Below are 16,916 nucleotides of genomic sequence, written 5' to 3' on the forward strand. Positions count from 1 at the left end.
GGCGGCTCCCAGTGGCGGTTCCGCGGCGGTTCGGTGGCGACGACGGCAGCAGCCGGTCTTCTGACCGGCTACCGCCGCCACCATTTCCAAGTAAAAAAACCAAACAAACAACAAACGTGATAGGCTACGTAAAGATTTACGTAGCCTATCACGGCTAGATTTTCAAAAAACACCATGATAGGCTACGTAAATGTTTACGTAGCCTATCACGGCTGGCTTTGGGGGGGGGGGAAGCGCGTATGCAAATGGCGGTGCCCATGGGCGCCGCCATTTGTGTTCCTTATTTGGGCACGTGTAGTCTACGTAAACATTTACGTAGACTACGGCGAAAATAAGGGCAACGCTATTTGCATTGCCCTTATTTTCACCATAGTCTACGTAAATGTCTACGTAGACTACACATACCCAAATAAGGAACGCAAATGGTGGCGCCCATGGGTGCTGTCATTTGAGTACACGCTTCCCCCCCCCAAAGTCAGCCATTATAGGCTACGTAAACATTTACGTAGCCTATCACGGCTGACTGCAGGGACGCAAACGGCGGCGGCTATGGCTGCCACCATTTGCGTCCTGGCAGGAGAAGAGGTTTCGCGGCCGGAGGGATGGGGCGCCTCCCCCCCGGCCAGAATTTCGGGGGGAGGGACAGAGTGCCTCCCCACCACCACGAAGCAAGCTGCGGGACCAAGTAAGGGGCTTTCGTCCATCCCTAGGAGATAGGTACATTGCCTGTTCTGGATGGGGTTACACTTCTCTTGCAAGATCAGGTTGGTAGTCTGGGGAAACTCCTAGATCCATCACTATTGCTGCAGGCCCAAGTGGCCATGGCGGCTTGGAGTTTCTCTTACCAGCTTTGGCTGGTTCACCAGTTACGGCCTCTCTGGACAGGGATAGCTTGGCCACAGTGGTACAGGCATTAGTAACCTCAATACTGGATTACTGCAATGCACTGCATGTGGGGCTGCCCTTAAGGCTTGTCTGGAAGCTGGAGTTAGTGCAGAATGCAGCAGCTCGGCTGTTGTCAGGAGCTGCCCCTTTTCAGCGTGCAACTCCTTTGCTGAGGGAACTGCACTGGCTGCCTATTCGCTACTGGGTTTTGGGATGTGTGTACAAAGCCCTAAACAACTTGGGACCAGGATACCTGAGAGAGCGTCTTCTCCCTTACCAACCTGCCCAGTCACTGAGGTCATCAGAGGGCATGGTCCTAGTGGTTCTACATGGACCTGTGGCCCGATTGGAGTCCACCAGGAGAAGAGGCTTCAATGTGGTGGCTGCCTCCCTATGGAATTCCTTACCTCTGGAGGTCAGGCAAGTGCCGATGTTGTGTTGGTTCTGGTGCCTCCTGAAAACATGGTTATTTTAGGAAGCCTTCCTTGAGTAACTGGCCATGGTTTTTATCAGATTTGGGTTTATCAGAACTCTGGTTCTTTTTAAAAATAGTAAGTACTTTAACAGGGTTTTTATTTTTTTACCCTACATGCTGTTCACCACTCTGAAAACTTTGGATGTGGAGTGGAATACAAATATTGTAAACTTGACCCTAGACTTGCCATTTCCCAGTACAGAGATTCTGTTTGTCCCTTTTTAAGAGTTCAGCAGTACTGAGAGCATATAGAAGCCAGAACACTTTTTAAAATGGGTGCACATTAAGGAAAAGACTACACAACAACACAGTGTAAATAAGCAAAGTTTGTATATTTACTGCAGCCTCCACACACACACACACACACACATTGAACAGCTGAGAAAGGGAAAATCCCAAATCTCACCCAAGATGCTGGGGTCCCCAGGGACAGATGGAAGATTTAGATCCCATCCTGACTCTGACATCTTTCCTTTTTTCAGTATAAGTGAATATCTGCTATTCATACCTTTACTGGAAAAAGGAAGCACTACACTTAGAGGTATTTTTTCATTTAAAAAATGTCAGGGAAAAGTTACACTCTGTGTGACCGTAAGGCATAATGTGAAGGCAAAAATTTCATATCACATTTTTCACTGAAAATGTACCTCTAGGTGTGACTTTAAGGTCTAGAACACTTTGGAAAATGTTACTATGTTCTTCTGCTTTTTCTTTTAATGATGTTTTACTATATTTTTCTTAGTAATAATATTAACAATATAGCTGTCTTCTTGACCATACCCAGAACCAAGTATTTGATAATCTACTATGATTATGATGTTCTTTTATTCTGTATCATTACATCTTTCATTTCACAATGCCAGTTACAATGCATCTTGTCATATTGGAAAGCCATTTTCCGTTCCCTTGGGAAATTTTATTCCTATCTAATAACTAAGAATAGTGTCTAGTTTATGACCAAACATGAGGATCATACTGCTTGCAGGAAGTAAACACTTTTAAGACAAAGGTGAAGCCAGGATCAGGGCCAAAGTACACAATTGTCATTCAGAATAATATGTCTGCAGGATTTACTGGAAATTGGAAATGTTTTTCTTGTACTATATTTCCTCATATAGTGTGATGCTGTTTTACAAAATATTGGTTGATCTTACCCAAGGTAAAGCTGAGGTTAATGATTCACCATTCATGAAAGCTTATAAAATAGAAAGTTGCAAATGGGAATAGGTGGTGGATTTAATGAGTGGTCATTTTTTAAATCACTTCAGCATTTCCTTCCGTCTCTGTGTTTAGTGACAGTGCTTTTTAGACTGTGACAATTTCAAGTAGTCACTAAAAGCAGAGACACCTTTGAGAAGTGTAAGTATCAAATTTGTTTTTCTGGTTGTCTTCTTACTTAATTCAGAGTAAATCACTGATCTATTATGATGGATATATTTTTTGTCAATGATGGATAAGCTATTCCTCATTACTAAAAACCTTGAAAGATTTATCTGTGGGCAACACTGTGCCATATCATAGTCCTTCTTCTAATTATGTCTCACTAGTGTTTGACATTATGTTTTGTGTGTTTTATAGAATCTATAGAATGCTAGTAGGAACATTGCTATTGGTGGGGAGCTAATTGTATGGTTTTTAGTTTAGAAATTTATAATTACTGATATCCATAATGAGTAGTATCCAGCAGTACTAAAGCATCTCACTTTCTGAAGCTGCGCATTTGCTTTATGCAGCTGTATAATTATTTATTATCTTTAATGATGGCATTCTGACACCTGGAAACATGTATTGTCGGACTACTCATATCTGAATTGCAGCACAAAACAAAGACCATATAGTTTCTAGAGTAAATGTGGCGTTTTTCTTGTTCTTCAAAAATTCTCTTCTGAAAGAAAGGGATTTTCTGGACAATATACCTGTAATTTTCCAGTAACTGCTTACAAAAAATACTAAGTTCAGTCCACCAAAAAGCAGTTCTTGTAAGTCCTATTTATTTCAGTAGTGGAGAATGAAGTACATGCATATGGGTGAAGATGGTTTAAGTGAAGTGGAGGTGATTTAAACATGTATTCCAAAGCATTTGTTTTTGAGTGGTAGATGTGCGATCCACCAAAAATAGACTGAGAGCTTTTCTACATGAGCCTAAAACCCCACACCTTTACCAGGGCTTTTGCTTCCAGATTCTTTGCATCTCCTTTACATGGGAAAACACGTGCTTTGATTTGGGGACTTCCTTTGTCAGCAAGTTCTATATGTTTCATTATACAGTCACTAGATGGCATTGTGGTATAAAAGAACTGCAAAATTACACACAGCCGATATAGTGGATTAATGTTCCTTGCTGCATTATCTCCGATCTTTAAAAAATAGGGATCAAGATCAGAAAGTGCAGGAAACACCCTGGAGGTTGACAACGTTGTGTAAAGGACCTGCAAACTTCTGTGAGTGACTAGTCACAAGCGTGCAATAAAAGTATCACATAGAAATGCTCTCAACTTCTAAATAGACTGAACACCACCTTCTAAAACCAATCTCTCAGGAAGGACTACAAAAACTGTCTTCACCTTAATTCTCCCGTTGAAATAAACGGCACTTCCCATAGAGCTTGACTCTGGCAAAATTGGGTTCAGTATTTCAGCAGGTAATTACTTTAACATTTCAGGGTTCCCCCAGTCTTGGTTGTGCGAAGAACATTCAACAATAGCGAGGCACAAATATAGTGTTAAAGTTAAGAATTTTAAAGTCCATTTTATTTCCACAGGAAGGATTGAAATCAACTTTTAAATTTGCCTGGATTGTGCCCAGACATTTTTCTTTAACACAGAAAAGTAGGACTTGAGAAGTGTGCTCGTGTGTGTGGAGGGGGGGGAGGGGTTACCCTGTGTTTGAAATTTAAGAATTTCCAGTGAAGTGCAATGAAAGAAAAATTTCTATTGCAGCTGATGATCAGGAGTTACAAACTATGTATTTCCTGTCTGAAAATAAGCAAATGAGCAGTTATCTGGTAATTATTTTTGAACATCCCATTCAGTACAAATAAGACTGAATGAATGAGATTTTTCTGTTGATCTTGGCTTTAACCCTCCTATACAACCCAATAATCCTAACTGTAAATCATGATTCCGGTGAGTGTGCTACTTACAGAAATAACAACCCATGCTTTATTAGATGTTTGCAAACAAAACTTCTGATTGTTATAGACTGATTATACTAGTCTAACAATTAAACATTAACCAAACATTCAAATGCAACATTGGCGAAGTGAGTTAAGTGCCTGACAAGACGCAACATAAATTGCAGGGCCAGCCTTTCCACTTCAGCCCTTAAAGAAGAGCTATTCTTGACAGCTTGAGGGGAAAACAGTTCTGACATGAACTCTACTAGGCAGGGAGTTACACTTGCCTATTTATGTTTGCTCTATTTCTAGAGAAGTTGTAACAATTTGAACAATCTACTTAAAGTTAAGCATTTTGAAGTCCAATTAATTTCAATCAAAGAAGGCTTAAAAAAAAGTTTAGTTACATTTTCAATTATTTTCAATTACATACACTAATATTATATTTTTAAAAAAATAGAACAAAATTTACAAATACAAATATATAATTTTGGGGGTGGTAGAACATTATCTGGAAGAAAAGAAACTCCGGATCCTTTTAACTGGAGATGCCTATTCAGAGCAAACATAGTTTGATAGCAGTAGGTTAAAGCATAAAAATAGTTCTTACTGAAGGGATACATTTCTGATGCTAGCAGTTCACAGAGACCAACATACACAGTGAGCGAGCGTGCTGGCTCCTGACCACTTGCCCACTTCCTGTATGCTATGAAATCCAGGGGCAGCTCATCCCTGGGCTGTTGTCTGTGACATGTGAACCAGAACCCTGGGTTATTGAGGGAAATACAACCCAGAGTTTGAACCCAAGAACAAACCATGGTTTCACATTCTGGGTTTCTCCCTCAACAACCCAAAGTTCCACGTTTGCATGTCATGGAGAACAACCCAGGTATGGAGCATTCCTGAGTTGTTTAGCATAAGTGGGTGAGCGGCATGCTCATTTGCTCCCACATGCTCTCAAAAAAGCCATGGTCAGCAAACTGTGGGTTGGTTGTTGCATGCAAACCAGGTCAGTGACATCACTGGTTGTTTTCATTTATTTCTTTGAAGCCTGGAACTATAGCAGCTCCACCTAGTGAGGAAAGCTAGCAGCAACTCTAAGGGCTTCTCTACACGAGGCCTTTATCATGCGGTCATGACTGGCCACTCACAGCAGTTTGAGTGGCCAATCAGGTCCTTTACATGATGTTGTCAACCTCCAGGGCCTCTCCCGTCCTTTGTGACCAATATTGCGGCTTTTCCCTTAACGGGGAAAATGTAGTATTAAATCTGGGACATGTAATATTGCTGCATGTAAAGTGTGCATTTGTGCTATACCACAGTGCCATCTAGTGGATGTGTAATAAAAGGTATAGAATTTACCGCAAAAGGAAGTCCCTGAAAAAAAGCAAGGGGAAGCATGTGTAAAGAAGCCAAGCTTGATCCCACAAAGGATCCAGAAGCCCCGATAAAGCTGCGGAATAAAAGCATCATGTAGAGAAGCTCAGAGTCTCTGTATTTATTTATTACATTTCTATACTGCCCAATAGCTGAAGCTCTCTGGGTGGTTCACAACAATTAAAACCACAAAATACTTCATAAAATACACTATAATAGTGGTGAGATTGTTAAATAGTTAGGCCCCATACAAGATTAGAGGAGAGGAGAAGGAAGAGTGGAAACAAGGAGTGGCAGACCCAGCTGGCTTCTTGGCCTTTGGCTAAGATCAAGTGTAATATCATTAATTTCAACTAGAAAGATTTAAATATGTGCTTACCTTTGGCTGCATCATTTTTCAAGATATTTAATGATTAATATGTGCACATGAATAGAATAGAATTAGAATTTTTAAAACATGATTTTAAAACTGATAAGGCAAAAGAGGAGGGATGAAACACCATCTGGCATGAAGGATACTGTTAAGCATTATACCCTGTTCCTTAAAAACCACGTTCTCTCATCTTTCCTTGTTAAGATCAAGTATGGAGGCTCTGCTTTGCATGCCTTGGGCTTGAAAACTTTGCTTGAAAACTGGATCCATGATGGGCTAGGCTAGGCTAGGACCTTCTTGCTGGTAGTGCCATCTCTCCTGAGTAAGGTCCACTGTCTCCCAGTATGAGCTAGCAAGGCTGCCCCAAGACATTTTGCTGCCTGAGGCAGAGCAGCAAATAGTACCCCCCACCCACAGTCATGGTGCATAAAACTTTAAATAAAACTTTGGGGCTAGTCTCAGTCTAAGGGTATGCTTCGGTAACTAAGGTCTCAGGGACACTTTCTCAGCTAACCTTCTGTAGTGATCATGGGGATGTCCCAGGGGAAAAGAAGATACTCACATTTCCCCCAGGATGTTTTGCACCCTCTTTGCTGTGTACTACAAAAGTCTCTGTCTGGTAGTGTTTCCACCTTTTTCTCTCATAGGGCTGTTGCAATTTTTAACCACTATAAGTAGGGCAGAAATTCAACAGCCACAGATTTTCCCAGCAAGGAAATCTATAGTTTCTAATCCTCCTGGGTTCAAAGCCTAATATTTTGGACTGGAAATTGGGGCATCTGCGTGTGTGTGCGCGTGTGCGGAGGCAAAGGTGCGACTCTTTCACCTGGGATTGATCAATCTTGTTGGCTTCCATCTCTATCCATTCTCAATTGGTTTGAGGCATAACTTCTAAAAAGTAGCTTTCCATGCTTAGCTGGAGTGGATTTTCGTGTTTCTTTTAAATAAATACTAAAAAGGAAAGTATTTCTGCATAGGAGCCACAAAAATTGAGCTTCTGGTTATGTGTGTTCCCAGGTGTGTTCCCTTGCAATCTTATGCATGTCTACTCAGGTGTAAGTTCTATTGATTTCAAGTAGACTTACTCCCAGGTAAGTGTGTATAGGATTGCAACTGAACTCTGTAACTAAGCCCAGCAATGTGAAAATAAATTAACCACTTAGTCTTTCCCAGTTTACCCCTGCCTCCACCTTGTTCTCCTTCCTCTGGGTTGAACTTTGGTTTGTAAGCTCCTCACAGCACTAGACAAACAGATAACATAATTAATTTACAGTATTGCATCATAAATTGCAAAAGGTGTGGAGGGATCATGAAAAACCCAGCAGCACAGAGAGACTACAAATTATGAATGGCAAAGGGGTAGGGGAGAGAAATAATTATGGAAAACCAAGGAGGACCAGAAACTACAGATGTATGAAAACTCAGCATGATGGAGAGACTATACAAACAATAGTGAAACTATTCAAAAATTAAATAACAGCAGTGTACTTTTATATTTAATATTTTGATATTTATAATGAATACCTCACTGTGGTCACATGTGCAGTTCAATTACTTGCAACCCAGCTTCTTAATCATTACTTGTGATGCTCAGCTGCTCAGTTCAGATCATATGCCTACGGCACCCTTGCCAACAGCTTGGCTTCAGAGGGCCTCAGGGCTGCAAGTGGTCAAGCCCAGGCACACTAGGGGAAAGGTTACTGTTCAGAAACATGCTTGACAAGAGAGGAGAGAACCAAGCATCCGGCTTCCTCTCTCGCTCAAGCAGCAGAGCTAGCTAGTGCTGGGAGAAGCCGGCAGTGCCAGCAACACAGACCCACAGCTTGACTCAGCTCAGCTTGACTGGCTAGGGTTAATGGCCACTCAGCACCAACCAGCAATGACAGTGCAGAAGCAATGCAAGCAGCTCGGGGGGGGGGGGCAGGTGTCTACCCAACCCGAATGGGGGCACAGTGCTGCTCCTGAGTCAGGCAAAGTGAGCACAAGTGGCTGCAGCAGGTGAGAGGGCAGCAGGCCCCAATCCAACCGAAAATGACAAGCAAGCTGCTGCACCAATGCAAACCAAGCCAAGAAATGGGGGGGCAAGAAGGGGGAGAGCTACAATCTGCCACCTTTCCCATTCTGCCACCGGAATCATTTGTCTTAGCTGGCCTCATGAGAAGGGTGACCCTGTAAGGTAGAACATCTCATGCCCAAATCAGCATGCATTGAAGATTCTAATCCATACATTTACAAACCTCTCATTGTAAAGGGCAAAATATATAAGACCAGGAAATCATAATAATACCATAATGTCAGATCTGTAATATCTAATATTAATTGAGGTGGATTTTATAGGCCATTTATTTATTTATTCATTTCATTTCTATACCACCCAATAGCCGAAGCTCTCTGAACTATTTATGAATGGTTTTTAGTTGTTGTTAGTTGTGTGTGTGTGTGTGTGTGTGTGTGTATACACACACACATGCACACACAAATACTGCTATTTTATGTGGGCAATCACTTTAAAATGCTAATTATTGGTATGGAACTAAACTGTAACTATTGTCTTCTCACTCTTAAAAGACTCATCAAGAATAGGCTAAATTATCTCAAGTGCTACACAGAAGGCACTCCCATCCATTATGACAGTAATGACTCCTAAGTATCATATTGCAAGGAGTCACTATCCAGCATAATGGCTTTTTGGCAGCATTGATAGAAGAGGTTTGATTACCTCTATTGGGTAACAGTGTTACTGTCCAGGCTTCAGCGCAACTGTGGCATTGTAATTATAGCCACCAGCTAAATTCCTCATGAGGCTTCAACTATATGAAGTATTCTTTATTTACAGGATGTGAAGAAATGTGCCAGAGTTTAATTAAGGACATGGATGGGATTAACTTTGTGCTCTGTATAATCACTCTTTGATAATTACTACTGTTACATACATGCTCACACATACACTGTTATTCCAATACTAAATATATTGCATATAGATTAGAGAACCACACTGAAACAGTGATTGAACATTTTGTTAATTCTAATCAATATTTGAAGTTCAGCTCCCTCTTAAAATCCCTTTGGCCTGCATAATCCACAGTCCACCAGCCTCCACATTGTTCCTGATACAGCTCAACAGCCAGCGCTGACACAAGCTCTCTTGCCACCTGAAGCAAGAGACAACTCACACAACCACTGCCTCACTGCCCTCTGTCTCGCCACTGTGTGCCCCTCTTCTCCACCTGCTTACCTTTGCTGCCACACTGTGTGGCTGGAGGAAGTGGTCTCTTGGGTCTCATGAGACCCAGACGGTTCCTGCAGGATCTCACGAGATCCAGACAAGCTCCCGCAGGATCTTGCAAGGCCACTTCTTCCCACTGAGATTAACAGATGGCCAGTAGGTGCTACGGACAACCCTGCCAGCTGCTCTCTTGCAGCAAATGCCATGCTAGGAGAGCAGCTGATGGGGTACTCTGGGGCACCTGCCAGAGGAGGCAGAGGCAATGGGCTATCCTGGCTGAGGGGGGGCAGTGCAATTTGCCAATCCTCCAGCAATGCTGCCTGATGTGGGCACATGAGCCCATGTAATGTTAGGGCCAGCCCTGTCAGCAGCATACAAAACTGTAGTCCTTAAATCATGCAACATATTTTTCTTGGTCCTTCCTGTTTTCAGCCCTGTGTCTCCACCATCTGTCATTGACAGGCTTTGCATGACATAATAAGCCATGGTGGGTTGTGAGCCTTAGTAGTTTCAGTGTGGCTTACTGTGATGTGTGAACCTGACATGGACAATTCAGCATGGTTTGTTAACCACGCACAAGCCACCCTGAGAACTTATGGCTTGTAGTAGGGTTGTTGAGGGTGGCTTGTTCTCAGGGTGGCTTGTTGTGACATCTGAACCCAGCACCATGGCTTGTGCATGGTTAAGCTTCACAAAAAGCTTAGAGATGACCTGAAAACAAAAAAGGACACATATTGGAAGTGGAAAGAAAGCCAAGCAACAAAGGAAGAGTACAGGCAGGGAGCACAGAATTGCAAGGATGGCGACAGGAAGGCTAAAGCTGAGAATGAGCTGAGGTTAGTGAGGGATGCTAAAAGCAGCAAAATGGCTTTCTTCAGCTACATGCATACTAAAAGACAGAGGAAAGAAATGATGGTTCAGCTATTAAATAAAGATGGCAAAATGATGACAGATGACAAAGAAAAGGCAGAAGTGCTCAATTCGTACTTTGGCTCAGTCTTCTCCCAAATAGGGTCTATGACCCCCCTGGCAAAGGCAAAGTACAGGCTGAAGGGGCAGCATTGCAGCTTGAGATCGATAGGCATATGGTCAAGGAACACCTCATTACTTTGAATGAGTTCAAATCTCCAGGGCCAGATGAACTGCAGCCTAGAGTCATAAAGGAACTGGCAGAAGAACTCTCAGAACTGCTGTCTATTCTCTTTGAGAAATCATGGAGGACGGGGGAAGTGCCAGATGGCTGGAGGAGGGCTAATGTGGTCCCTATCTTCAAAAAGGGTAAAAAGAGGAACCTGGGAACTACAGACCAGTCAGTCTGACATCAATCCCTGGGAAAATTCTGGAGCAGATGATAAAGCAATCCATCTGGAAGCACCTTGAAAACAATGCAGTGATTACTCAAAGCCAACATGGATTTGTCAAGAACAAATCCTGCCAGACTAATCTGATCTCATTTTTGGATCAAGTAATCTCCCTTGTGGACTGTGGGAATGCTGTAGACATAATATACCTCAACTTCAGCAAAGCTTTGACAAACTGCCCCATGATATCCTGATGAGCAAACTAGCTCAAAGTGGGCTAGATGAAACAATGATCTGGTGGATCCACAGTTGGCTACAGGATCAGTCTCAAAGAGTGCTTATCAATGGGATCTTCTCAAACTGGGGAGAGGTAACGAGTGGGGTACCTGGGTCCAGTGCTCTTCAACATTTTTATCAATGACTTGGAGGAGGAGGTGCAGGGAATGCGGATCAAATTTGCACAAGATGACACAAAATTGGGCGGGATAGCTAATACTTTGGAAGACAGAAACAAAATTCAAAGTGATAGACTGGAGCTCTGGGCAGAAAACAACAGAATGACATTTAATAGGGATAAATGCCAAGTTCTGCACCTAGGAAAAAGAAACCAAATGCACAGTTACAAGATGGGGGATACATGGCTCAACAACACTACAAGCGAGAAGGATCTTGGAATGGTTGTCGATCACAAGCTGAATATGAGCCAACAATGTGATGTGGCTGCAAAAAAGGCAAATGCTATTTTGGGCTGCATTCATAGAAGCATCGCTTCCAAATCCCGGGAAGTACTAGTTCCCCTCTACTCAGCACTGGTTAGGCCTCATCTGGAGTATTGTGTCCAGTTCTGGGCACCACATTTTAAGAAGGATGCAGACAAGCTGGAGAGGGTTCAGAGGAGGGCAACAAAGATGATCAGGGGCCTGGAAACAAAGTTCTGTGAGTAGGGATGGACGAAAGTCACTTACCTGATCCCGAAGCTTGCTTCGCGGTGGGGGGGAGGCGCTCCATCCCTCCCCCCGAAATTCTGTCCGGGGGGGAGGCGCCCCATCCCTCTAGCCACGAATTCTCTAGTCCTGCCGGGACGCAAATGGCGGCAGCCGTAGCCACCACCGTTTGCGTCCCTTCAGTCAGCCGTGATAGCCTACGTAAATGTTTACGTAGCCTATCACGGCTAACTTTGAAAAAAAAAAAAAAAGAGCGCATACACAAATGTCGGTGTCCATGGGCGTCGCCATTTGCGTTCCTTATTTTGGCATGTGTAGTCTACGTAAACATTTACGTAGACTATGGCGAAAATAAGGGCAATGCTATTTGCCAAAATAAGTACCATTTGCGTACGCGCTTTTTTTTTTTTTCCAAAGTCAGCCGTGATAGGCTACGTAAACATTTACGTAGCCTATCACGGTGTTTTTTAAAAATCTAGCCGTGATAGGCTACGTAAATCTTTACATAGCCTATCACGTTTGCTTGTTTTTTGTTTACTTGGAAATGGCGGTGGCGGCGGCCGGTCAGAAGACTGGCCGCTGCTGCAGCCAAACCGCTGCCAAACTGCCACCGCCGCCGAACCGCCACTGAACCGCCGCCGGAGCTGCCGCTGCTGCCTCCAGGGACATTCGACCAAGGTAAGTCCCGTCCCGGGGGGGCAGGGGGGGCAGACCGTTTCTCCACCAATTTCGGGGGGCCGAATGCGCTGGCATTCAGCCTCCCCGAGATTCATGGAGAAATTCTCTGACATCCCTACCTGTGAGGAGAGGCATCTTTAGTCTTGAGAAGACTGAGGGGAGATAGGATAGCGCTCTTCAAGTCCTTGAAAGGTTATCACAGAGAGGACTGCCAGGATCTCTTCTCAATCATCCCAGAGTGCAGGACACAGAATAATGGGCTCAAGTTACAGGAAGCCAGATTCTGGCTGAACATCAGGAAAAACTTCCTGACTGTTAGAGCAATACAGCAATGGAACCAATTCCCTAGGGAGGTAGTGGGCTCTCCCAGACTGGAGGCATTCAAGATGAGGATGGACAGCCATATGTCAGGAATGCTCTGCCTTGGATTCCTGCAGTGAGCAGGGGGGTGGACACGATGGCCTTGTACAGATTCATCCGTCTGCTATGTGTAGTCTCTTCTTGTCAATTTCCTTGTATGTTTCAGCTGTCAAGGAAGTGCAGTACCTAATGTAGTAGGAAATAGAGAAAGCAAGGCTGCACATAGGCTAATCTGCCCAGATTTGTGAAGGACTGGGGGAAAAGTAATAGTATGAGAAAGTACATACCTATTTGCGCAATTCAGAAGCACCAAAAAATAAAAAAATGCAAATGAAGTAAGTGCTCCGAAAAGGAGCACCGGGGGGGGGGGGCAACATCTCCCATTTGGCAATGTCATCCTTTGCTATTAGGCCTTGAACTGACACTTGTCAATGTTCTTCCCACTTTCAACACTTCCCCAAGTCCCAATGAAATTGACAAATGGGATTTATCCCCCTCCCCCCAATCATGGCTCCTTTTCTGACCAATTACTGCTGGGGTTATGGCACTTCAGCAAATTTGCGGAAATCTCCCTGACAATTAAAAAAAAAAAAACACCTTTAGAAGGCAGCTGAAAGGGATGGAGCAAATGGAGCTTCACTTGGGCAGGTGGGTGTAATTTTTGCTGGTGTGGGCAGTAAACAGAGGGGAAATTTACACATTTTTAAAAATTAATTCTTTATTGTAAAATTTCAATAAAAGAGAACATAGCCATAAAGAGAAAAAGAGAAAAATGTAGCTCCATAGAATTATCCATTTCAATCCATGTGTATTCACACACACACACCTTTCTAAGAATTATACATAAACTTCAATAAAGGCAGACCAGATATCCATGTAAGTATCCATTCACAAGTGGTGTCTACAGGGAAAGAGGTGTCTACACGTAAAGGGCCCCTTTATGCCTCTAATGTTGCGGAGATGGCCCTGTATGGCCGCAATTTTGCACAACATTAAATTTACGGAAATTATGAAGCCCTGATCTTGGATAAAAATGGCGGCTCGCAGCAAGGAGCAGGCAGCTGTGGGGCACTCCCGGACCACACAGCACTTGGCCAGCTCATCCGTGAGTATCCCACAGCTTGGCAAGTGGCATCCGAAGGACAGGGGGGGGACACTCCGTCAGACTCCACCTCGCTGTCAGGCACCCACAACGTCCCTAGTGTCCAGGTAAAGCAGTTAAATCCATATGCACATTACATGTTGCCGAGAGCCAATACATCAGGGCCCAATCTACATGGCCAATTTAGTGTGGAGTGATGGTATAGCAGGGTCATTTGCAAGATATGAGACTGTCACCAATCCGTATTCCGTAGCAACCCTGCAGCTTGCCTCTGGAAAAAGCGCATTTTCGGAAAGTCCTTTTAGTGGGTCTTTTTTCCTTAAACATAGCTCCTGCATGGCTCCTCTGCAGTGTGCCCCATCCCCCTGCATTAAATCCTGGGCATGCCTCTGTGACCTGGCAGTGATGGTGGCACCCATTACCCCATCCCATTCCCTCTTTTTCCCTATTCGCAGTAGGGTGCTTTTAGTAGGGACACAGCTTTTCTTTCCCATTTCTTCATGCTGTTTCATCCTTTCATTGTATTACAGTAGTGCTGTTTTCCCATTCACAATATGCAGCCTAGTGTAGTACCTGCTTTACCCATTCACAGTGTGTAGCCTGTTTTTCACAATACCACAGTAGCTGCTTTACACATTCACAGTGTGCAGCCTGTTTTTCCAATTCATAATAGTGCAGTAGCACTGTTTCAAACATTCACAATAGCTCAGTAGCTGCTTCACCCATTCAGATTGTGTAGGCTGTTTTTCCCATTCACAATAGCACAGTATCTTTTAATCTTTCATAATATCCCAATGGTGGATGAGAGGGGAGAGGTGTGAGGTAAACTACAGGGGCTTAATTCAGCATTTCCAAATTCAGTATGATCAAGGCGTTCCCGGGGGGGTGTCTTTCACCATTTTGTGCCCTCGGTAATCTATATAACCAAAGTAAGTAGCCTGCCTTTCCAACACATCAAAGCACTAGAGCACTCTTTTGAGCCTTCAGAATCATGCTGCACTTCCTTTTTCACCAGTGGGGGTAATTAGCCCCTATGATTAGGCACTTCTCTGATGTTTGCATTACCTAGCTTCTGTGATGTTGTGTGAAGTCACTTCTCTGATGTGTGAAGTTGCTTCTCTGATGTTGTGTGAAGTCGCTTCTCTGATGTCTCATAACTTTGCTTCTCTTTGATGCTTGCAGTAAGGGCTTAAGAGCATAAGCCCTTATGCGAATAAGGACTTTATTGCTGTAGCAATCTAGCATGGTCCCGGGAACATGGGAGCAGAGAAGCCTGTCACTGTGAGCAGGGAAAAGTGCCCAGGGAAGGAGAAAGGGGGGTTGGAAGCTATAACTCAGCGACAGTTTGCTGGAATGTGAGTGGGTGAGGTGCTCTCATAGGGAGCCTTCAGATGCTGCACTGGATAATTGGGGATTTTGGCTTCTTCATCCCAAAATGCGCACACTGGGGGAAAGTAGGGAGCAATAACTCCATGACAGTTTGCTCGAATGGGGTGAAATGGGGGGGAGCATGCTCTCATAGTGAGCCTTCAGATGCTGCACTGGATAATCAGGGATTTGGGCTTCTTCATGCAAAAGTGCACACATTGGGGGAAAGGGGGGAGCAATAACTCCATGACAGTTTGCTGGAATGGGGTGAAATTGGAGGGGGTGCTCTCATAGGGAGCCTTCAGATGCTACACTGGGGAATCGGGGATTTGGGCTTCTTCATGCAAAAGTGAAGTGCAAAAATTGGGGGAAAGCGGGGGGGAGCTCTAACTCTGTGATAGTTTGCTGGAATGGAATTGTGAATTAGTTACTCTCCATTCATATAATATTGTAGCAGGGGGGAGCCTTCAGAATTGTGAATTAGTTACTCTCCATTCATAATAATGTTGTAGCATGGGGGAGCCTGGACAGGGGTGGAGAAACAAGCCTTTCTCATTGGTTGAGCAGCCCCTGCCTGGCTGATGACATTCTGTTCTACTCCCCCAACCCAACCCAGAAGCATGATGCTTTCAAGTGCTGTGTGACTTGTGAAAACCAGATTTTAAAGGTACAGTACATTCAGCTTTTCTTGCTTCATGTGTCCTTGACGGACCAAAACTGATTCCATGAAAATCCGGATAGTACTCCAATGCACTTCTCATTCTGTTTCCATATAGATTTGACCCAGGAGCTCCACTGTAAGAGTTGTTAGAGTGGGTTACATTGGATGTTCCTATGTTCTGGTATCAGGCAGGTTCAAATACCACTGCCTTCATCTTTGAAATTTTCTCCACAGTATGGAGAAATCTTCCCTTCCCCCCATCCCCTAAAATGATAGCTAAGTTCCACAGGTTCCTGAAAGATGTCGTTCCTTCATGTTGATTACAGTAATGCTGATGTTTATGAGGTTTTTTTCTCATAAGATCAAGCTCTTCATTTGTAAGGCTACTTGCAGATGAAACTTCATCCTGCCACTTAATTTTAAGAAAATTAATTACAAACACTTTTCCATATTAACAACAGGTAACAAAATGGAGAATAACAGAACAAAGATTGAAGAGAAAAGCTGTAGTGAGGTTAAAGGTAATCCTGTAGTAAAGAAGAAAGTGGTAAGTGACATTTTTTTCATATTGAAAATTTCAAACATGTGAACGGTGCTTATAACTAGACCCTTCCAGTCTGGGTTTCAATCTGGCTATGGGACTGAATCAGCCTTTGTTGCCCTGATGGATGACCTTTATCAAGAAAGCCCTCTATGTGGGGCTGCCCTTGAGGCTGGTCCAGAAGCGGGAGCTAGTGCAGAATGCAGCAGCTCGGCTGTTGTCAGGAGCTGCCCCTTTTCAGCATGTAACTCCTTTGCTGAGGGAACTGCACTGGCTGCCTATTCACTACCGGGCCAGGTTTAAGGTATTAGTACTAGTATACAAAGCCCTAAACAACTTGGGACCTGCATACCTGAGAGAGCGCTTTCTTCCTTACCAACCTGCCCGGTCACTGAGATTATTGGAGGGCATGCTCCTGGTGGTTCCACATGGACCTATGGCCCAGTTGGAGTCCACCAGGAAGAGAGCCTTCAGCGTAGTGGCTCCCTTCCTGTGGAATTCCCTGCCTCT

General features: G+C 43.8%; 1 protein-coding gene across 6 annotated transcripts in view; it reads left to right on the forward strand.

The window, feature by feature from the left end:
* The first annotated feature begins 2,586 nt into the window (after positions 1-2,586).
* Positions 2,587-16,916, forward strand: part of SLC2A9 (solute carrier family 2 member 9) — a 128,800-nt gene continuing 114,470 nt past the window's right edge. For all 6 annotated transcript variants that reach the window (XM_084857122.1, XM_084857118.1, XM_084857114.1 and 3 more), the window contains exons 1-2: positions 2,587-2,719; positions 16,327-16,412. In XM_084857122.1, the coding sequence (XP_084713248.1) occupies positions 16,335-16,412 (78 nt within the window). In that variant the 5' untranslated portion in view covers positions 2,587-2,719; positions 16,327-16,334. The remainder of the gene's footprint in view (positions 2,720-16,326; positions 16,413-16,916) is intronic.

Source organism: Heloderma suspectum, chromosome 5 (genome assembly GCF_057233095.1).
Source record: "Heloderma suspectum isolate Gila_16-S chromosome 5, 16-S_ref, whole genome shotgun sequence".
NCBI classification, from domain to species: Eukaryota; Metazoa; Chordata; class Lepidosauria; order Squamata; family Helodermatidae; genus Heloderma; species Heloderma suspectum.